General features: G+C 39.8%; 1 protein-coding gene across 1 annotated transcript in view; it reads left to right on the top strand.

The window, feature by feature from the left end:
• Nucleotides 1-24,415, top strand: part of dcc (DCC netrin 1 receptor) — a 270,121-nt gene that overhangs the window by 231,746 nt on the left and 13,960 nt on the right. The window contains exons 27-29 of the mRNA XM_020601173.1: nt 3,054-3,203; nt 10,461-10,766; nt 21,508-21,656. Of these exons, the coding sequence (XP_020456829.1) occupies nt 3,054-3,203; nt 10,461-10,766; nt 21,508-21,656 (605 nt within the window). The remainder of the gene's footprint in view (nt 1-3,053; nt 3,204-10,460; nt 10,767-21,507; nt 21,657-24,415) is intronic.

Here is a 24,415-nt window from a genome sequence, read left to right as displayed (position 1 = left end):
GAATGGCATTTCTAGCCCACGGTATGCCTGAGATATTAAGGTTCAGCTTCTCACGAGTTGAATACAATTGACAAGTAGCTGTTGACAGCGTCTGCAGAGAGACGCAGGGTGCGACAACCAGACGTGCATTTCTGCATTCAGTTTCAAACAAATAGAGCACCCTGTTGTGTTATTACACTGTTGTATTATGTCGATATTAAACAAATTGAAGGAACTGTGGCGTTTTATAATTACAAAGACGTTTTCCTTCCAGCGCCGTACTGACAGAGCGAGAGACGCCCAATATTAATATATATACAGCACTTTGTTGTGTTATTCCACTGTTGTATTATGTCAAGATTAAACAAAATGAAGGAACAGTTACGATTTACAAATATGCTTACGCATCCACACAATAAAGAACAGGAGAGCATAATGTGGATGCTTTACAGCATCCACACAAATATTTTGATATCTGGACAGTTATAGTCTAATACATGTTGTTCAGTTTGTTAAAAAAAACAGTTTGTTTTAGCACTGTAGTGTTAGATATAAAGTACAATCTGTGCAATCTGTTCCTCAAATACAATCCATATTTTTAATCTCTCTGAGACTCATTTAGATGCAGCTTTTGATGATTTTGAGTTGGCTATGATCCTTGTAAATTATTTAGAAGAGATAAAGACAAGTATGGGGGTGGTGCCGCTTTTTATGTGCAAGAATTTATAACAGTGGTCCCCAATGGATGATATTGATTGCAGAGATATAGAAATACAGTATTATTGTTTTCTGACCTAAAGCCAAATCTTAATGGTGTTATTAACAACTGGCTTATCAGAAATACTAGAAGTTGTAATAGGAAGTTGTGAGCAAACCAAGGAATACAGAGAGTAACGTCTCTCCATTTGAACCTAAGGTTAGTCATTTGCAGTAGTTTGACTTTTGACTTTTGAGCCTCAAACATGAACTAACACAAAAATACTTCTGACCTCATATCTGATATCTGACTAGATTTTTTATTATTATTACTAGATATTTTATTATTATGGGATTTGTTGAACATGTGTTAAACCCTATAAGATCTATACTGCTTCTGTCTTTATGTCCATCTCTTCTTGTTTCCTCTGAGCAGCTTGAGCCTTCATCACTTTTATACACCACTGCCACACACTCTGCAGATGACAGACCTACTGATCTCTTTATCATCAGTTTTTATCTCTACTATAGGGATCTCCTGTCTTCTTTCCCTCTCTCTCTTTCTATCAGTTTCAGTTTCATCTGAGCCTCCTGTTTTCTCATTTGAGAAAACTTATATCCAGCTTTTCTGATTCTATTATCATTTTTTTCTTTCTCATCCCCCAATCACTTATTAAAATGATTAAAATGATCTTTATGTGTATCAAAATTCAAAAACTAAAGTTTCATCTATTTCTGTATTTTTTGTCTTTTCTTGTCTTTTACATCTCTCTCTTTCTCTCTCTCTCTCTCTCTTACACACACACACACAAACCTCCATTACCCTGTAGCTCACTGCCTCACTGCACCAATGTCATCAATATCCTCAATCAATGACAGCATTGATTAGACTTACCCATCTCTGGTTGTCTTGTTGCTATAATCAAATAATGCTTCTGTTTAAATTATCATAACACAAATACACTAACCAACACACACACACACACACACACTCACACTTCCTAAAACTGCTGATCACAGCCTTGCTTCGTCCAAATTATCATTACTTTACAATCAATTCTGGTATAGATCAAGGTTTAATAGAATCAACCCTCATGGTCAAAACAAGAGGAAGCTGGAGAAGAAAACTCAGAATGTTCCTGCCCCTTCTTCTCTGTCAGTCAGTTAGAATTTAATTGACAAAGCATTATTGACATGTGTTTACTCAGAGTATTACAAGCACTGGGACAGTAAATGAGGAATGAAAATGGAGGTGAGATAGCCAAAATGAAAGAAAAAATACAGCAGAGATGTGATAGACCCCAGTGCATCCAGAATGTGCCATAGCTGGATCAAGTGCACTGCAGTATGCCTCACAAACGTCTGAAAGAACACATGCTTAAGTTTCAATCAATACTGTCTTCACCAGCAATGTGAACAAGTTGGTCTTTATGTGCGTAACTGTGGCCTAAAGTGTATTTTTACACACTAGTGCTATGGCTAAACACGTCCAGTGTGACACTGAAGAAGGACAGATGCCTCTCTTCTCCATTGGTTGCCTGCCAATCTCACCAGTAACACTCAAGGAAGTCATTAGTCCACCCAGGAAAGAGTCCCAGATGGTCGATAACTCCTCATACAATTACAAGTGGTAGCTTTTGTATTTCAGTTTATGTCTGAATAAACACATGAACTCTAAAGAAACTGAGTGAGAGAGAGAAAGAATGAAACAAACATGGCATGCATAAGAAGGATGCACACACACCCACACAATCTTTTCAAGCCTGTCACAGATACAAGACCCCTCACTGTTTGTGTGTACAGTATATGATACATTGTTGTGAGGACACTTTGGCCAGCCCTCACAATTTCAAAAGGCTGTTCAGGTTAGAACTACCTTTACATTTACATGTGCATTACATATACCATTGAGTGTCCTCACATCTCTAATAAGACCAGTGTGTCTGTATGTGCAAGTGTGTTTTCTGTGCACCTGAGGCTTTGCAGTCAGACTCCCTGCAGTTTCATCTGAAGGACACAACATGAACTCTGTCTGCTCTGACTGCTTTGCTGTCTGTTTGTCCTCCTCTCTATTTACAGTAGCTCTCTGCTTTGCCTGACTGCCACGTTTTTCTGTTCGGCCATCTCCCAGTAATATCTTTGGGTATGTTAGACCACTGGGGTCAGCACTGCAGGGCTCAATGACCATATGATTCTACTGTATCTGATTTTAGCATGGCATGTCCTTTTTGTCAGGGTATTGTGCTTTTGTCCATCTGTTGGAGGGGCGGTCAGCACCACTACAGCCTGGCTCACTGAACAGTCTGAATCTCTGTTTTTTTATATTTTCTGTGCTGTTCACGGTCCAGTTTACTGACTGCTTTGTCTCTCTGTTTTAGCGGTGGTCAGTGCTATCCCAGTGCCAGCTCTGGACTCCTCTCAGTATCCTGGGATTCTCCCTTCACCTTCCTGCAGCTTCACACACAACAAGTTCAGCCTAAGACCAATGCCTTTCCCCAGCCTGACCATGGACAGAGGATACACACCAGGTACTGCACTACTACTGCTAGCTATACTCCTGATGCTACTGTAGAGAAAACACACCAGACAATACCAATATTGAAAATACTACTGAGAAAAATTACCATCACAGTTAATAGACAAGAGGAACATCTGTGGTTCTTGTTGTTGCCAGTCATTAACATACAGTATGAACAGCTACAGCATAAGGCCAGCAGGCCAAAAGGTGTGGTAGAACATGAAATGGGAATTTCCAGTAGTCCACAGAAATGTCTGCTTGTTTTTCACTAAACACCCTTCCACTTATTTCCACATACAGTCTAAAATCTTCAACCAGGAGGTAGAAAAAAATCAAAGTAGACAGGAAACCAGAAACACAAATACTTAAATCAAATAAAGCTGATGTACTAATCCAAAATGTAGGTGAAAACAACATATTTCATATAGACTTTGTCTGAATCACATTAAACGTTGTGGGTTTATGGACATTTTAATTTGTTATATGATACATGTGAAATTGTAGAGCAAAGTGAATTAGGTACAACTCAACATACAGGAAATGGAAAGTGTGTCTGCCTCTGTCAATTAACAGCATGGACACTGTCTAACTGTGGCCTCTGTAAGCTTTATAGACCAATATTGGTGCTGAAATGTGGGGGGGGGAAACCTAGGCTTTTGTACCTTAGGTAGGGAAAAATCTAGGCTATTGTATCTTAGGTACAGGCACCCACTTTTGAGATGTCCTTGTACTTTATGGCATCTTTAACAAAGATGGAAAAGAATACAGGAAGATCAGTGACCAACTAAAATGAGTCACCGCACTTTTGCGGCAGTAATCAGGAGATATAGAGTGAGCCATCATACCACTAATCAGACCTGCAGTGGCCATCCTCCTAAAATGACACCACGGACAGTTTGCTGCTTGCACAAACTAGCTCTGAAAAACAGATGGGCAAGTGCCTCAGACTTGGCACAGGTGCTATCAGTGGAAAGCAGAGTTTCTGTGACAATGCAGACAGTGCAAAGGACATTGCATAACATCGATCTTTATGGATGGCATGCAAAGTAAAACCCTTTGCTTCCTCTTCTGCACATAACTGCAAGACTAAACTTTGCTACAGAACATGAACAAAGCATATTGGGAGCACAGTCTTTGGTCAGATGAGACCAAGATACATTTGTTTGACCAGCATGTTTGGTGTGAACCTGGCCGGGAGTACTACAACTACTGCTTAGTCCCCACAGTGAAGTACGGAGGTGGGAGTGTGGTGATATGGGGCTACATGAGTACAACCGGTGTCGGAGAGATGTCATTTATACATGGCACCGTGAATGCCTGTGGATATACCAAAATACTGGCTGACAAGATGACTCTCAGTCTCCAGAAGAAGTATATTCCAACATGATAATGATCCAAAGCCACTGCCAAAATGACACAAGAGTTTCTAAAGGTGATAAAGCCCTGGCCAAGGAAGTCACCTGACTTGAATTCAACAGAACACCTTTGTGGTATGGAGATAGAGCTCTGGCATTAACTAGCCAACCCCTTTGCCTTCCTGCCATTCCTGGTGTATGTTACAGGCATCACATGATGCAGTGTGACACCACAAATGTGTATGCAGGCTGCCCATAAAAATAGAAAAATTGAAATGCAATACTAACTGCGAGGAATTTGACTTACACACAACTTTTTGATGGCTGTAGTCTCTGCATGTTTCTGCTGTGTGTATTTGGTGCTGCAGTAAAAGAGTAAAGTCAGGTAAAGTCACAGCATGCGTACATGACAACGCTAGCGATATGGTGCTATATAGGGGTGGGGGTGATCTTTGAAAAGTTGTTGAATAGTTACCAGTAAATGTCGAATAGTATTTTCGCTTGAAATGCCCATCCCTAATCCTTTTAGTCTCGCAGGTCCCTCAGACTCACGCATGCTAAAGTCTAACATCCTCAAGGTCAGCATTTTGTCTGCGTCGGAGTCCTTGCATTCTGAACAGCTGAATCTCTTTCTCAGAATAAGTTCGCGCCTAACCACAAGTGACCTAAGTATGTCACTGTAATTCATTCCGAGATTAAAATAAACTGAAATCAGTTTACATTTGTCCATAATTCATAGACACACCACCAACTACTCAACAAGTAAGTCGTAAGTAGTGGCCACAACTTACCGAGGTTGTCCCCCCATATCACCAAAGGGGCTCCATACTATACATAATAATGCAATCTTAATTAAACAAGGTTTACGCTGCAGCATCTTAATCTTCCCAGCTCTCTCTCCACTGTTCCCCACCTCTCCTCTCCCTGTTGTATTTAAACCCCATTATGCAGCAGAGCTAAATGCTAAACGACATGGTGGGGAGCAGTATTTCAGTAATTGGCTAATTCCTGGCTTGTTTCAGTGATTTAACAACAGCAGAGAGACCAGGAGAAGCCTCCAAGTCATTGAATTAGCCGACACACTGGGAGACCTGATCACTGTCAGCGAAACACACACTTACTGTACAATGAGTTGAAGGCGGGGTGGGGTGGGGCATGATAGAGTGAGGCAGATGATGCAGAAGCTGCAAGACAACAAATTTAAAGTCATACTAACAATGAGTTACAACAATGCGCATCACTGAGTGAAAGATCGGATCTGTTAGACGTTTACTACGAGTCCCAGATTGTCTAATGACAGAATGAAGTTACTGCAAATGTTGACATCTCTAGAAACACAGTAGTTTTCTGATATTTCAGCCAATTCATTGTGATTTTGGATCAATTTAGCAAAAAAGTGATTCAAAAATATACAGCTGTGTGGAGCCTGTGGCTCAGCTCAGCTAAGCCAGTTGTCCACTAATCATGGGGTTAGCCCCTTTTCTGAAGTGTCCTTGAGTGAAACACTGAACACCAGCATGTGAGTGAATGAATGCTAGACAAGCTGGGAATTGCTGGGGGAAAATGCTCTGTATTGTATAATTACAGTACATTTCCTGTTTACGTATATGGTTACATAGCACTAAATGGAGATTCCTCCTTAGCAACAGCAGATTCAGATCTCCTCAGCTATAATGCATCACATACAACACATGCAAACAATGGTGGACAGGCAAGATTGAACATTTGGAAACACAAGAGTCAATGAAGACCAAAGCAGTGTTAAAAAGAATAGTAAATACTGGATTTAGCTCATCGGGTGGAAACAAATACAACTTCAGTTTCGAGTTAGACGCTGAATGCATTTATTTCCTCATCAAACATTTTCTTTTTATCATTTTGAAACCTGTATTATAACATCTGCTAATGGTCGGTCAGTGGAAGACTGTGGAACGGAGGGAAATCATAGAGCCCCCTTTTCATTTGGTAGACATCAGCAGCCAGTTAACCATCACACTAAATGATTTGATGAGCAAGCTTAGCTAGGAGCTGATGTCTCTGTAGCTGGTCTGACCTCTTTGTCTTCTTAAATAAATGGCCAGTTTTTGTTTTGCAACCCCTTGTTGGGGTAAGTACAGTCAGCAGTATTGCACAATGCATCACCAGCTTCCTCATGCATGTGTTTGTATAGCTCAAGATACAAACAAAACACAGACTCACATACATATCAAAACATTGTCTTTAACTCCAGCAGTGGTCAACAGGCTACTTTTAAGAGAAATTTAAGAAGACAGAGTTTGAAAGTTAAATGACAAAACATATGATTTAATAATTCTGCAGTGATATGATGTGTGATGTAGTTTAAGGATGACTGTCTACAGTGTGATTAAAGATCCTTGTTTCAATGCTGACAGACATTTAAATAAAAAGTAAACTTAAAATGTGACTTTACAGAAACTAGAGTAGCTCAGTTCTAAAAATAGGAAGTGATATGTCTTCAGTCTGTTAGAAGTTTGTGATTCTCTGCAGACACTGAAAATCAAAACATTTTTAAAAAGTCAAGTTTTATTTACATAACCCAATATCACAAATCCCAAATTCAGACATTGTCACAGCATTCCCTGGCTGTTATCAGTTGTTATCACACCCATAGTTATAATTAATTAGGGGCAAACTGTGCCTACCAGTAGACCAGTAGGTATATTTTTCATAAGTAGATCTTTGACCTGCTGTGGCCATAGTAATAATGACACAAGCAAAAGGACCAAATTAGGTAAAACAGTCTACATATAACAACAAATAAAGAGAAACTCCCCAAAAACCCTTTAACAGAGAAAAAATTATGGAAGAAACCTCAGGAAGAGCAACAGAGGATAAATCCCTCTTCCAGGAAGGACGCACGTACAATAGATGTCCTGTGTACAGTATACACACTAGATTAACAGTATGGATGATGGCAGAATATTAGATAAAATAAAGTAGATCACAAATGAAAGTAATCACTGCTCATTCTACTTCAACATCTTTACCCAGTGGATATAATATTTCTCCTCACATACTTTATAACATATGCTAACTGCTGTTTTCCATTAAGCTGCTGTGAATCACCAGCAGAAGCTCTTAGAAAACACATCTCTTCTCATTTTCAACCACTCAGAATATGAAATAAAAAAAACAGCGGTGTTATTTAACCATGTTGTTGCAGCCCTCCATCACTACTAGGATGAAAATGAGGTTTTGTTCTTAAATCTGAAGTGTGATGGAGAAGAAACAGGCAGTGCAAATTGAAGATGAAGGGCTGGAAGTCATACCAGGGCTGATGAAACAACTTACACAAACACACATGAAACAACGCAAAGTGCTTTCCTCTCTCTTCTCTTCTATATTTATTGACCTTTCTGGTTGCTTTATCTTTTGGTTTTCTTCTGATTCTTCTTCTTCTTTAGTTTGTGTGATCCCCCCTCATCATAAAACAATCCAGACTGTTACTCTGATATCTGGATAACAGTAACAACAGTGTGATAAAAGTGTAGGATTGGGGTCAAGAATGTGTGCTCTTCAAGTTGCAGCCTAAGAAAAAGGGTAATTGGTGAAACATACCACATTTCTTGTTGTGATTTCCTTCCACAACAAAATTAGCAGCAATTCTCTGTGGTCTCGTCTTCATTCCTCTCTGGGTGGCTATATGTTGAGGATGTTGTTGCACATTACCCTGATAATAAGAATGAATTGTCATTTTGTTTCACTTCATTTGTTCAGCCTGATTTTGGCAAACTTTTTGTTGGAAGGGATGGCATTTTATGTTGTTATACCCATCAGTGCAGACCACTGTACCCATCCAATCAATATAATTTTATTCAGCATCGAAATTGAGCAAAGAAGTATATTATTTAACAGTTCTTTGTGAAAGCTCTGTGCAGTTGCATCGATCTCATCACCTGTCACCACTTTTGTGTAGCTGTGTTCCATGGCAGTAGCTACAGTAAATGATGGAAGATTATATCACCATTCTTAATCCCACCTGCAAAGCTGCAATTGTTTAATTTTAAAAACTGAAATTAACTATAATGTGTCTAATAATACTGTGCCACATGTAAAACATGAGACTTTGGTATTTAGGCTCTGACCTTATCACTCCACACCAGGGGAGACCAGGTGCAGTGCAGCACAGAGTAGGGAGTGAGTTTCATCCTTCCATCCATTTGTGGTCATTTTTTATTATTTTTTCATGCATGTTGAATGGTGGCCAGCCTGCTATGTATGAAGATTATTCTTAATCCCTCCTACAAAGCTCTAATCGATCCATTGATTCACTCACTAGTCTACATCTTTGTCAACGTGCACAACATTTGAATCGCTGAACAGCTCAGAAATGTAGGTGGTGTTTCAGCACTTTGGAACCAGGCTGGTCGCATGCAGTGTCGATTTTTACATGGGTTTTGCAGGTTAGAGTTTTGTTCATTTGTCTATTATGGAAACCTCTAGCATTCATAGACATTTGCCTTATGTCTGTCAGGATGTCAGAATGTTGTCTTAAAGACATACAATTCCCTGGAGGAAGTTGGGTTGGAGGGACTGGTCTCCAACTTTATCCAAATAGTCCTTAGTTTAAATTTGGCAACAAAAGTTCCACAAAGAAGTAGCTATTTTAACCCTAACAATGATCTTAGCCACAGAGGTATAATATCATTAAAGGTTTTTACTTTGGTAACAACAATATGGAAGATTTGTAAAAGGCACAGAATAATGATGTTGTCCTGCTGGGACGAAGGAGAAAAACACTAATAAAAAACACTAATAAAGGGTCTGTGGTCTTTCCTTCCCTTTGGGCTTGCTGCACTTTTTTACATCTTTCACTGCTTCCTCTTCAAGCTCTCCATTTTCTTTCCCCTCTCTTCTTCTAATTTCCACCTCATGCTCCCTTAGTCTTCAAGAGGCATCCACATTACTTTTCTCAGCTTTTCCTCTCATTTCTTCCTCTTGTCTCGGCTGATTAAGTAACACACAATGACTAACGTAATTACGGGTTTTCCTCACATTCCCCTGTTGTCTCTGATCAAACTGGCTGCAGCTATATGAGGAGTTTCATCTTGTGTATCACACCAGAGGCATGTTTCTGCATACAATCACAAGATTTCTCTTCTCTTCTCTGCAGCGGGAAGCTCCCCTTCTGCATTTGCTCACATATATTACTGCATCAGTGTGAAGAAATTGAACTACCACCAAAACACAATCAAACTCAACAAACAAAGATAAACAAACTGCAAACCTGGCAGAGCTCTGACTGTCTTTGCTCATTAGGAAAATATTGTTGTAAAGTTATTCAATTAGTTAGTCGAGTTTAAACAGCTTCTACAGATCCACGAGCCATTCAGTGCAGAAAAAAGGATGATGAGTTTTTTTTTGCTTTCTTGGAAGAAAAACAGGTAAAAGAAAAGACCATAAACAAACATGACCTATGAATGGATGTGCTTTCCTCCACAGGTAATGAAATGCACAGCAGAAGAGCTATGCAGACAATATTTGCATCAAAATTCCTGACAGAAACACATTTTAAGTCCTAGGCCTTCCTGCAGCAGCAGTAATTTACAAAGTAGTGGCACATTTTCTCAGTGTATAACTGCCTACATCAAAGTAGAAACTGTCCGTGAAAAATCACTGAAGCTCTTTAGGATATTGTTGCAGAATATTTACACCTTTGATGTTTATTTCCTTCAATGTTTTCAGTTTTTTCATGCTTTTTTCCAAATTAGTGTTCACACATTACAAATGTTTCAGACTAATTGAATGTTTTGTGTTTTGTCCTTCCCTCTGATCATCACCATTTTTTACTTCATCCCATCCCCAAATCTCCCGCTTTTATCTCTTTTATTCTCTTTTCACCTCCGTCCATCTGTTCCCACTTCCTTCGTCTCCTCCTCCCTCCTCTTCAGCAATGCCCTCAGATTCCTCCAACAATCCTCTCCTCCAGCAGCAGCCTCCACCACAGCAGGCCCCTCCCCTCCTCCCCACTGCCACCGCTCCTCCCGGGGAGCATGTTCCCAGCGTTGGCCCAGTCCCAGGCGCTCCTGCTACTGCAGCAGCTGCCGCTGAGGAGGCCCAGGCAGGGAATGGTCGGACCATCCCAACTGCCTGTGTGCGGCCCACACACCCGCTACGAAGCTTCACCAATCCACTGCTGCCACCGCCCATGGGAACTATCGACCCCAAAGTGTACACCTCCATGATGCCACAGTCCAGTGAGTACAATTGTTTGTCAAGTGTGTTATCACTCGTTTCATACAATTACAAGAAATCAAGGGGTGTGGTCAACAGCAGAACATTTTGTGCCCATTTATAATGCTTTTCTTTCAGGTGGACATTGCATTTTAGAGCCTTTCAGATGTATTTGATCCTCTGAGTGACTGCGGCTCAGGAGGTAGTGCTGGTTGTTCCCTGACCGTAGGGTTGGCAGTTCAATCCCCAGCTTCTCTGGTCCACATGTTGAGGTGTCCTTGGGCAAGACACAGAGCCCCAAGTTGCTCCTAGTGATATCACCTGTGTGAGTGAACAGGTGAATGGGCAAATAGCACTTTGAGCGTGCTTTAGTGTGTAGAAAAGCGCTGTACAAGAAACTGGTTTTCTGTTCAGTTATTTAGTGCCTCAGTCCATTAAATTCTAACAGCCTGTTCTTTTTCCATTAGCTGAAGTGAGAACAGGAAAATAAGGAAAATAATATCTGATATCATTACAAAAACTATATTTATAAAAACATCTGGTTCCTCTGTCTGTATCTGTAGCTTCTGTTAATGGTTTTGCCAGATTCTAGTGATTCTGTTTGAGCTGGATTCTCTACACTGGGCAACTACACTTTGTTTAATATTTTATTCACAGTCTAAATACATTAGCTTCAGGCTGCTATATGCAGTGTATTTGTCTACACAGCATGTGCGTGTGTGTGAGTCTGCTAGATGATATACTGTAACTGGCCTTGACATTAGCCAGAGGTCTGGACTGACCTCTTCTTGCTTTCACTTGCTACATATTCAAAGTTTGGTGATTTGTTTAATATTAGATGGCAGTTAAGTATCAATTTTTGAAACACTTGAACAAATTTCCAGCATGTTTCCACCTTACTTCCACCATGCCCCTTTAACTTTGAAAAGCCTAACATCTGGATAAGGGCATGTCCTGTTAAAGCTTGCTAATCCAGATGGTTACTGCATTTTTAAAGCAGTTTTCTCATAGACATCTTTGGAAAAGGGGCAGCTGTAAAACGGTTGTTAAATTTTTCTGAGCATCACAAACCCCATGAAATGACTCTTTTTATTATCAGAATTTGACCCATTGGTTCCAATATCATTTGGAACGTTTAGAAGAGCCTTGGCATATTTTTATTTTTTCCTCATTCATGTGTGTGAGGAGCCAGTAGGAAGTCAGCCGGCTCGACTGGCAGAAGTCTCAGCTCAGCTGGAGAAGCATGCTAGTGTGCATGCTTTATGGGCCCAAAAATGTGGAAAGGTGAAGAATATGTGGGTAATTTTATGAATCTGGAAGCATGAAAAATTTTTTCAGAGTACATGCCACCGAGCAACTTTCAGAAGAATGAGCTGGGTGCCATCGTGTCATCTGGCATGCAGTTGTCCTTAATACTGTGTATCCACAATGATCTCAAGTGCCCACCAAACAATGGAGAAAAACAGAGCAAATGCAAAAACAAACACAAAAATCTCATTCAGATTTTTAAAATTTTGCACCTGCATGCTCTCAAGTGTTAACTTGCAGAATGAAAAGTCCTCAAATTTGTCTTTTTAATGATTCACTCATTCTTTTGTCATCCATATGCTCCTGTTAAAATGATGTCTGTTTGTAAGGTGTTGGTCCATTTGCCTTTCCCCCATAAAAGGTTCAATCCTCTGAAATTGATTTTTTTTTTTTTTTTTTTTTACTTTTCCCTTGACAGTACTGGACAAAAGTCTTTGGCCATCATTAGACTTGTTGTTTTAACAATAATTTGATGACCATGTATATTTATTTATTTATCAGAACAACCAGAAAATATAGGACATTTCTACACAGTATTTAAAAACACAAAAAATGTCAGAACAAAAGTCACTCAACAAACTGAATACTCAAGATGTGGTATACTCAAGATGTGGTATTGAAGCTGTTCTAAAGAAATATGAAGAATCTGGAGAGGTCGAGGACAAAAACAGGAAGAGCAAGCAAATGGTTAGAATCTGATGAAAAGTTTCTCAGAGATTCTTCTTTGAGAGACCAGAGGAAACCCAACAAGGACCTGGCTCAGCATGTGGCAGCTTCATCTGGATGCCAAGTCGAGCCTTCCACAGTCCAAAGAAGTTCGATCAGGAGCAGCCTCTGTGGAAAGACAGCAGCCAAGAAGCCTCTTTTCAGAAGGGGACAGGGACAAAAGGCTGAGATATGCAAAAGCTCACAAAGACTGGAGTGAAGATCAGTGGAAAAGAATCTTATGGAGCGATGAAGGTTTTAGGCCCAGTTGTCAAGTATATGAGAAGTAGAGCTGGAGAGAGGTGGAAGAACGAGTGCAGCAGCCTTCTGTGAAGCATTTCCTGTATTCTCTGGTTATATCTTAATAAAGAGACAGAGAAATAAATGTTATCATTACAGACTTGCTGAAACAGAAAAACTAATCATATCCTAAGAATTTTACACTGCACTTTAAATTCCTCTCTTAAAGTGTTTTTTTTTTTGTTATATATTTCTCTTTTTTCCTCTCCCTATGGCTCATCCTGTCATTCTCCCTCTGAGTGCCTGCAGCAGTGTGAACAGAAAACAAAACACCTGCCTACAGTACATATGATCTGTGGGCAGTGTGTGTGTGTGTGTGTGTAGATGAATTAGTTGTGTGTACTGCATCTGTGGGCAGTGTGTGTGTGTGTGTGCGTAGATGAATTAGTTGTGTGTACTGTTTTCTGTAGGCGTGTATCACTACAGTGTATGTGTGGGCTGGTGTGTATAGTTTCATTATGGCTCTGTTTACACGCCCAGGTGGCCTCAGATTAACATTGATTTTCAGCTCCTGGAAACCTTTTGCTCAGCAATAGTGAGCCTGTGGCAATGCTCGGCTTGACTCTCAGAGACCCCCCACATACTTTTGTGACCCCCCCCAATCCCCTCATCTCCCTTTCTCCCCAGCATAGAGCCTCAGAGCCAAACGGCAGTACCTCCATCAACACCCCTCCTCTCCCAGTTCTCTCTCAAGGAAGAAAAAACTTGTGAGCAGTGGCATTTGATGTTCATTGTTGGTCGTATTTATGGGTTTGTCTGTGCCTGAAAAGAAAAAGAAAGCAGGGTTTTCATGGTTTAATTGGAGTTGTGTGTGGGTGGTGGGGGTTACACAGGCTTGTAAAGTGAATAAGACACTGCACAGGGAAGAGGTTTGCCTGACACTAGTATCTGGGTTTCGCTCCAGATGTTTCTGGATTATGCAACAAGTCCTCCACCCTGTGCAACCCATAAGATCTTTTGTTCCTTCTCTCTCTCACATGACCCTTGGGAGCATCTACAGTAGCTCTCCTACGCTGGCAGCCAGAACTGCAAGAACTCTGGCATTGTTATGCGTAGGAGACAGTCCTGAAAGCTTCTCTCAGTCAGTAAACAGCTGTGCACAATATTTTACAGAGATGGGCAAAAACAAGTGTGTTTTTCTTTTGTTGTTGTTGTTGTTTTTTGCATATATGCAAAACTAACCACTCAGTCACCATCGCTAAAGTCAGTTTAAAAGTAGACCACGATGTTTGAAAACACTTCCAGTGATAATGTTAGTGATGCCTTTTGGTTGTCGACGTTTGGTTTTGCTAACTGCTCGGGGTATTTTCAGTGTGACTAGCAGCACCAAAGTGTATTGGTAAGTGTATTGGTTTGTCTTTCTAGGCTCATAACTTATTTACTTTTGCAGGTTTCGTGTGAAGCCTGTGGAGGAGGGCAGAGTGTGTGCGCCTGAAGCCTGCAGGGTTGCCCCTTGGATTGTTTAGAATCTGTAACGTTGAAAAACATGTTTTCATGGCAATTTCAATTCCAGCTTTTGGTATTTGAAAATTGTGCTCTGCTAAATCTCGATTTTGGTTTGAGAACAATTAATTGTTAAGCCTATTCACAAGCTTATTCAAGTGCCTATAAACAACTCCGAAACAGTCATACCTGCTCATCTTGCATTTGACATGTTGAAATAGAAAAAGCTCCGCCTCATTACATATCAAGTGTTAAGATAGTATCAGTTTGAGACCACCTTCTCAGCCTCCAAAGCCCATCTGCAGAGTACATTATGACGGTGGGCAGTAACTCACCTAAATTGGCCTCAGTGTGCGGTTTAATGCTTTAAGCTGTAATGGGATTGTCTGACTCACTGTCTGATACTGAGAAAAGACATTTCAGCCACAGCTGGAGGCAGCCACAGAGCCAGCTGTGATGGATATTTTTAAGTGCTTGCCTTCATCTCGCCTTGGAGGACACACATTATTACCAATGAAAAGCTTTACAATAGTTTAAAATGGTTTTCTGCAGCATTTGGATGACTATATGAGACAGATGAAGGAAAGGCTGAAATCTATCATATTTTATGGTCATTCTCAAACCACAGACTTGAGTTTTTCTTTTTTTTTTTTGTCTAGAGGAAGCAATGTACATTCTCCATTCAAGACAAAAGCTTTACTAGTTTGTCCTCAGGGTGACACCACAGGAAAGTTCAAGGGGTCCCTATAATGATTAGAATTCATCAGTATTGTACAGCAAAAAATATATTAGTTCAGCCTGAACACATGTACAGCAGTTATATACAGTAATCATTGTGCTGAGGAATGTGAGCAGAGCAAGAGGTAAATCCAGGTGAAGGATGTGATCTCATATTCATAAGACCTGTTAATACCACCTGATTCAGATGTCACATCAGTCAGTGAATGTTATCAGCTGTTATCACACCATTAGCGGCTGTAATAACAATCACACAAGCCCAGGAGGAAATTAAATGATGTAGTAAACAAAGCAACAAGGTCCACATTAGGAGGATATTGGTATGGATGGATGGCTCAGAAAATGCAAGACTCTCCCCCAAGTGTTTGAATCCATTGTGAAACATTGTGGGTTTATTTAATCGATGACTGGTTGACAAGCTTAACTCTAACCAAACATAACCAAGTAGTTTTTGTGCGTAAAGCTAGTGTACTCTGCGTTTATTATTAGAACCGTGACAACAAAAGTCTGTGGCATGGTAACAACCAACAGAGCCTCCTAGGGCCCTAGTAAGTTTAGACAATCTGCCTGATAAAAAATGGAATAATGTGATAATATTCGAGCTGATTCGTGATTAATACCCACATCATGTCAGAAAGTGAGATAGAAAATAGAGGAAAAAATATTCTTTTATAATTTCACAGTGGAGGATGGAGAATGGTAGAGTTGATCTTCAGTCTGCAGCTTAATCAGACAGGTGAGGCAGTCAGAATGTGCACTGAAGCATTAATAGTGCAAAGGTTTGCAGACATTATACCCCTGTTATGCCACTGAAATCATAAAGCTTAATGTAGTTCTACTGCTAAGTTTTGAAGGCCCATTTCTCCTAGGATAATAATAATAATAATAATATCAACATTATGAGATAGTACGTTAAGGTTGTGAGTCAGGTTAATGAAATGTATAGTGAAACTAATATAGTAAACCAAAATTAAAGAACTGTAAATCAGGAAAAATATATACCAACATAGAATTATAAATTAAACATTTGGCGTTAAAACCTCAAAATTAAACCAAAAAAAAAATGAGACAAAGACAAAATCAATTCAAGTCAAGATTTTTATTTGCCATCTATGCATAAACAGACAGTCTAGGCATATAGGAATTCTTGTGCAGCTCTCCTTTGGAGTCAGGTAAGGAGTCAAAAGCCAGAAAAAACACTTAGTCTTAAAATAAAAAAGTCACATAAAGGCAATAAAGCATTAAAACCGCAATTCCCAAAAATAGGGCAATAGTATTTTCCCCAGTGAACTTTAAACATCGCACTTAGTAATTCACATGGTGGAGTTGAATATGTCATTACACTTGGTGGGGTAGTGAGGGGTTATAACATACTAAAACACAGTTTATAATCAGGCCTGTTTCCATGGCTTTGTAGAGAATGTCCTGCTATTATTCAGGTCCCACAAAATCAAAGTGTAATAGTAAATCAAAAGGTTGAAATATGTTACAAATTATCGAACATGTTGAAATTATGAGATGAAAAAACAAGATGATGGGATAGTAAATCATTATTTTAACTTACTGTATGTATAGTATATCAAACTAAAGCTTTTGCTCAAGTAATGACTGAGATGATACAGTTTTGGAAAACACTGAGAGCTGTGTTCCAGATGTTCACTATACCTTAACTACTTGGCCAGTCTGCTGCTCCCTCACTGGTCAGGAAGACAAGTGCACAGACACATAGACATCAAGCAGACAGACAGACACAAAATGAAAAGAAGATAAAACAGACTAACAAAGAAACATCACACTGCTGTAGGAAGCGGATGAGATACAGGCTGTCTCCCTCCAGAGACACAATGTTTCTTCAAAGACACTTTTCATCTTTAACTGTATTTATTTCAAACTGTCCTAAAGATCAATAACCTCGCCCCCTCCATCTTCACCTCCTATCACTGTTAATCTCTCCATCTTTACCTTCAATCCAGAAGCACACAGACACTGCTGATGTGAACCCTAGTGGCCGTTTCACACCTCCACTCCAGCCTGTCTGGTAAATATATCCACTTCTCTGAGCAAACGAGCCTTTGGTCCCTCTCCACAAACCCACCACCACCTCTTTCTGACAACCCCCCCGAGGGTGAGGCTAGTACTGTGAAACTCTCTTTTATGGCTTTTTTCCACTGTGGATGTGTAACCTTTGCTTCAGCTCTGTAATGCTGCAGCTCATTGTGTTTTTCACAAAATGGATTTTTTTTTCCTGGACTTCGGTTAAGTCTGAATTTGGTCTGACAGCACCGTGCTGAGAAGTCATACAAAGACGCTTGGTTCTGCTTCATTTTGAAATGAAGCTGGCAGGGAATTCTGCACCACATTTACAGACATACAAAGATTCAAAGCCACACAATGCTGGGAGTGAAAGATACTGAAAGACTCGAGCCACTCTCACACTCCTGTAAGGTTAGGATGCTCTACACACCAGACAGTTTGGATAGATGAAAAATATAGTTGTTCTTCGATTATTTGTGGAGCCAAAACTACTGTACAACTTATGTCCTGAGGGGAGCATGAGAGAGAACTTGCCTAAATCAAAAACTCAATTTATAAAATCAATATGTGATGCCCTTCCTTCAAAGAAAAATATGTAATCAACGTAACAGGAGCAAAGGTGTGCCTCTCTTCTGGTTCTGATCACCTTCTTATGTTTGCACATTAGTATGACTAACAAAACACACGCTATGGATCCCTTAACCTATCTAGTTTGTGAGCTACTGTAACTGCCAGGTAGCATGCTGGCTCACGCGTTAACTGGATAAGAGTTTATACAGTTAATTCAAGTGAAAGTATTTGTATCATGGATTATGTCTGACAACTGACTGCAGACAGTGGTGCAGCTCTTTTGTGGAGCAGTTAATACTCCAGCATTGCAGAGTTACATAAAACCGCAGGGTGCTGCACAGCTATTCCTACATTTTTGACTCTCTGACATCCATTCCCTCAAAGGTCAGTGACTCTTTGCTATTGGCTGACAGTGAAGAATTGAGTGCCAGAGTTACCAGTGTTGAACTCTACATGAAGTCTGTTCTGATTTACTCTGATCATTCACTGAAATGTGTGACCAGGGCCGTAAAACAAAAAACCTATAGCATCTTATATTTAACATGTTAATATGCTATGTGACTATATTAGCAATAATCTCAAAGTGCAGCTGCAGTCTAATTCTTTTTGTGGTCCAACTGAGAACATCAAGTGTGTTGTAAGTAACTGATTTAAATTATAAAAAGTAAGATGGTATTGGCATCATCAACCAGTAGAGTTGTCTACAATATGACTTAATTTAAGTCTCTGCAATATGATTTTCATACAGATGAGCTAAAATCAAAGAAACGGAAACATTTAGTATTCAGGATTTGTTGTTGGAGAACTAAAACGTAGATATCACCATGAGGTATTGCCAGAGGAAATGTTACCATTTTCATAAATGCCAGTAATCACAGCATATCACATACACATAATGCAGTATATAATTATATCAGGTAAACCACAGCAGACATAGACTTTAACTCTGCAGGGGGGAAAGTGCTGTAATGGGAGTATGTGGTTTGCTTTTACTGTTCTCAGTTGGAATCCTAAGGTAGACTTTCATTCTTTTTTTCATGCAGTTTACAGTGAAATAAAGAATATGATTCTGCAGTATGAAAGAAATCAAAAAGACATTTACTATATAATGTTTGTGGGTAAAAATGTGATCCATATTCATTGGATGTGAAGAAGGACTTCTGATTTGAACTGTCTGGTACCCTCTTTCACATTTTCAAAGACAGATTTTCCAGTGGGCCTGTATGGGGAAAAGGAAGACAGTTGTTACCTGTGTAATTCAATTTTGGAACCATTTGTAAGCCAGCCTCTTCACTGCAGGAACATTTCCATAAAGTGATTTAGGGACTTTTTTCCAACATAGTCATTCATACCATCATAATTTGGTATTGTTGTAGCTTGATATTCAGACTGAATTGCCATTTTGATTATTTTCATACTTCATTGTTTGCTTTTTTATTGGCACCTCCACAGGACGACAACATCTTAATTCTTAGTCCAGCCTACAAACCCCTGATTGGTCATTCATTGCTCCAAAGGAGAAAATGGTCATTAATGAGCATAACATTAAGCCAGGAATGTGTTTCAGATAGAGAAGGCTCTCCTCAAAAGCACAATGACAGCATCAGTTGAGCAATGCACCAGGTAACAAATTCTAGCAGCTGCCTTTTCTGAGTCAGAAGCGAAGGAGGAAGTGCAGTGATGTTATAGGCATCTTATAGAGGTTGTTGTGGGTGACTCTGGAGACTCTTGTCCATTTTCTATTTCCCACCAATAGTCATACATCTGTCCTTAATCTATACCGCTTATCCTGTAGAGGGTCATGATGGGGCTGGAGTCAATCTCAGCTGACATTTGACGAGAGTTATGGTACACCGGACAGGTCGCCAGTCTATCACAGGGCTGACACATAAAACCAAACAACCATTCACAGTCATATTCACACCCATGGGCAATTTATAGTCACCAGTTAACCTAACCTGCATGCTCTGGACTGTGGGAGGAAGCTGGAGTACCTGCAACATGCCCACACAAGCACAGGGAGAACAGGCAAACTCCACACAGGATGTTGGTCGCAAGGTTTGATCCTAGAGCCTTCATTCTGGGAGGCAACAGTGCTAACCACTGAACTACCATGCCGGCTCGGCCTTAATACAAAAGCCCAGAAATAATATTTAAAGTCTGGGACAGACAGCCCATGTTCACAGCTACAGCACTGGATTGTAGAAGGCTTATATACACTCTGGGCAGGGGAATTTACCATATAACTATCTAAAATAGTAAACATGAAGTGAGCCAGTAATGAGCTGGAAAGAGAAGCATTTCCAGAAGGAGAAGATGAGATGAACATAACATTAGATAATGAAATTATACCACAGCACTGTGGGAGGAGTGTGTCAATCTTTGCTGGAGGAGTGATTTACATCCTGAAAGTTGTAGTACTGCATTATAAAAAATACTCTATCATGCACTGAAATTATTATCACCATGCACTAGAAGTATAACGCAAATAGGCTAGTCATAATGCAGACAAGTGCTGACTGTAACTGTTACACTGTTACATTATGCAATAATTATTACTGATACATTAATGTACATGCAGCAGTGTTATTGTGCATACTGTTGGGCAGTGCAATCTGTGCATCATATTTAGTAAGTAATAAAAGCTAGTGGAGCAGAGGTGTAATGTTGGCCAAACTGGAAACATTCAAGTCAAGTAGTTACATTCCACATTACATTACCTGCAAATTAAATAATTTATGTAGTTAAGGGTGATGAGGGAGAATGATGCATCAAGGGGCTAGGTCTGCTGCCTTTCACATTGAGCTGTGGTTCTTCTGTCTTGGTTTTGTGGACAATAGATTTTGTACTTTAACTACTGGTGAACACACTTTTTCTGTTATCAAGGCTGTTCCAGGTGTTTTGTTTCTCAGGGAGGAGAATACATGTTATTGATCAGGAAGTGAAGGAGTGCGGTGCAGTGAGAGAAGGGGGGTAATGTAAGTAGAAGAAGCCTCAGGGTATGTTCAGACATGAGGATGCTGTTCGGGGAATCAGAGAAGACAAAGAAAGGAAAACACTAAGCTTCCATTTTTTTGTTTATTGTTTCTTCATCCATTTTGTTTTTCTTTTACTTTCCTTCTTGTGTTGTAAAGAAGCATCTTTAAACTTGTCTACCTAAATGGCATTTTAGACAAAGCAATTAAATTTATTTGTTTTCTTATTCATCCACTAGTTCTAATGCTTGGATGTTTGTTCTCTCTTTTGTCTGGTCTCTGTTCCCTTGTTGGTTTGCTTATCTATACCATTTACTATTTTGTTTGAAGTGGGAAATGATGGCTGGAGGATTCAGACTTCAGATGTGTTTCCAGTTCAGTGGCTCATTTAGTTGCATGCAAACTTGTCATCTAGCTGAATCAGTAACAAACTGTTCCTCTCAATGCTCACATGGATGTCAATATGAAACCACAGCTCCCAGGAAACAAGTGTTTCCATAACAAACTGAGAAACTGCTCAAGGGAAAGAACTAGTGAGTGACCTGATGATCCGAGAATAAATTTAGCTCTAAATAACTTCTAGAAAACCAGAATGATTTAGGAGAACATTAAATGCCTGAATCAAAGCATGGTGTGAAATAATAAGCACCGAGTCATTTTCTGACCCAGATGCTCGTCCTCTCTTGCCCAGGTGCAAGCCTCCCGAAGCCCCAGGTGAAGACAGCCTCTTTGGGTCAGGCCGGTAAGGCTCGGTCCCCTTTGCTGCCCGTCTCGGTCCCTACAGCACCGGACTTACCAGAGGAAGGAGGAACGAAACCCCCTGAAGATTCAGCTGCCAACGTAAGTCCAGTCTGGAAGAATGTAAATGGAGGTGTTGCTGATCTAGTTTTACACCACATTTGGCCAGGAGTGTCCATGTCAAAACTGACCTTTTTTAGAATTAGTGTTATCTTAATGTAAACTTCAGTTTTCCAATCTTGCCTAATATTTCTTTTACATAACATGACTAGTCATCTAATTAGTAAAATCTGTTATATGTAAGATTACTTTCTCAGGTTGTCCTCAAGTGCTATTTGTAGTAGCAATAACTCAAAATCGTTTAGAGCACATAATCATTTATTAAGTGTGTTACCTTTGCTGTAGCTGCGCTGTAGTTCTTACCAAAGGAAACATGAAACAGAATAGTCGTCTTTGAGCTTGTGTTGTTTTAACTGCAGGGCTGATGCGTTCAAAGCTTTCTATAGTTTGCAAAAACACCAAACTGTTCCATTTTAAAATCCATCACGGAGCTTCCCTTGTGTAGTGCAAAGTGCGTCTCTAGACAAGCTGCTATAATGGCTAGGAGTCTAAATTTAGAGAAGCTCTGCAGTGGCACGTGAGCAAGACGGATACACAACTCCTGTGCATTAAACGTGTTGGATTTAAACACAAAAACAGGTTTAGGTATTTGAATGTGCACCACTATTGACAACAGTTTATTCAAAGCAGATTAAGGAATTTATTTATTTTATTAAATTTATGATTCATTTTAATTGGTTTTGTATTAGGTTTCTGCCCTGTTACCTCAACTAATAAAGAATATCACAGTACATGTAATTTACTAGGTGATATTGATTGACTGGTACCAATAAATATTAACAAAGGACACTTTGTACAGCAGCCAGAATCATACAAACTGGACCTGGAATCAAACAAACAAGACTTTTCCATTTTAGATTTTACAAAAGGCTAAGTACTGTAAGTGTACATACTAATGAATTTCACCAAATAAGGTTAATATCAGCAGTAACTATTGAAAGAGAATTAACATTTGCAGTTGGAATAGGAGTATGGATGTAGTAGCCACCACATTAGGAGCAATGGTCAGGCAACTTCTGTTGAATGGATGAAGATATTAATATTTGGAATTTACCTTTCTAACCTAATCACCAAGCTCAGGACAGCAGGGGGTAGAGAGTGGTGGTAATAACTTCCCCTCTCAGAACATGTAGATTCAGACTACAGGTCAGTGCTGAGGTGGAGATGAGGGTTTTGAAGTGCTACATCAACAGCAGCAGCAGTGTGGCAGCATAAGAGTGGCCGCAGCTCTGATGGCGCACACCATCATTTATGTCGGAGTGAGAAGAGTCATGTTCCGACTTCAAAAGAGCTTCACCAACAGCTGTAGACTATGCAGTTACCATCTCCACTGAGATTGCTGCTAAAGTCATTCAACATCAGGACAATATATCAAACTGTCTACAATTTTTGAGCTAGAGAGTCATAGTGTCACTGTATGAGAGTTTGTTTGTCAGAGTTCTTTAAAAGCTGGCATTTCTGAGACATAATATTTTTACCAGGCTATAATCATATTTATTTCATACCTCTACAATGTGAATTTAAAGTAATCCATGGCTGTAGTCATTAGCTACTATAAATTTGAAAATAAAAGTGATGGTCAGACGTGAGTCTGATGGAATTAGTGTTGCAGAAATGTACGTAATACTACATTTATCAAGACAACAGATGAACATGGAGGTATTGGTTTGCATTGACATCTAATAACTACAGATGCTAACAGGAAAGCAAAGAGGCTTTTTACTACACTATGACTAAATATAAAACAGGGCAAATCAGAAATAAAAACGTCTCTAAACTTGTGGTTCACACCCTGGGAGTTGAGACCTCTAGACCCAAAAGATGTCACAAGATAAACCGTGAGATGATGAACCCAAAAAATAAATATGCAAAAGAAAAACCTTCTCTTCATGAATATTTGATCGAATTGTTTCAGAGAGGTGTTGATTCAGGTTTGTGCTGGTGCTGAATTGTTTTGTGTTATATTTTATTTTATCCACTCCAATTACATCATTGAGGCCAGGGAGGTGGAAAGAAGGTGAACAGTACACAGACACCTGCACAGCTTTGTCACCGCACCTGTTTCCTTTCCCTCAGTGTGTCTGTGTCCTTTCAGCTGTAAAATAGAGAGTCCTCTAGCAACTGAAACTGAGGAGAGGAAGAACAGGAGGAGGTGTAGAGGAATAAGAGTGAGATGAAAGCGAGGGAGAGAGAAGAGGTGTAAAGGGCAATAGAAAGGATGAGAGGGGAAGAAGGAAAGATGAAGACAAGACAAGGGCGGTGGGAGAGAGGAATAACACAGGAAGAGAGGGGGTGATAAGAAGAGTACTGTATAGAAGAAAGAAGGAGGTAAGTGAGGAAGATTAAAAGGAGGAGAAAGCAGAAGAGACTTGAGGAAGGATACAGCCCAGTCTTACATGAAAATGTACAACAGTTATGTTGATCCACAGTGTAAAATGTAGTAATGTCGCAATAGGGGCTGGTAAATTGTGGCATCTCAATGTTTTTGCAGCCCAGTGTCCTCCTTTGTGTTTTTTTTTTTTGCTTAGTGTTTTATGGCAGTTGGGAAACAATGAAGTGGTGCATTGGGTTGGAACGCTAACATTTAGTCTCTTTTGAAGGCATACGTTTTTGAACTACAGAACATTCAAAACACCAGGAATGGGGTGGCTGGGGTGGATGGACCTGAGATCAAATCTCGTGTTCCATGTTGAGCAACATTGTACTTTTCATTTGAGGGTTTTAACAGAACCCAGGGTCTT

This window comes from Monopterus albus, unplaced genomic scaffold, assembly GCF_001952655.1.
Source record: "Monopterus albus unplaced genomic scaffold, M_albus_1.0 scaffold50.1, whole genome shotgun sequence".
Lineage (NCBI taxonomy): Eukaryota > Metazoa > Chordata > Actinopteri > Synbranchiformes > Synbranchidae > Monopterus > Monopterus albus.
Note: the sequence above shows the minus strand (reverse complement) of the source record. Positions and strands in the feature narration are given on the sequence as shown.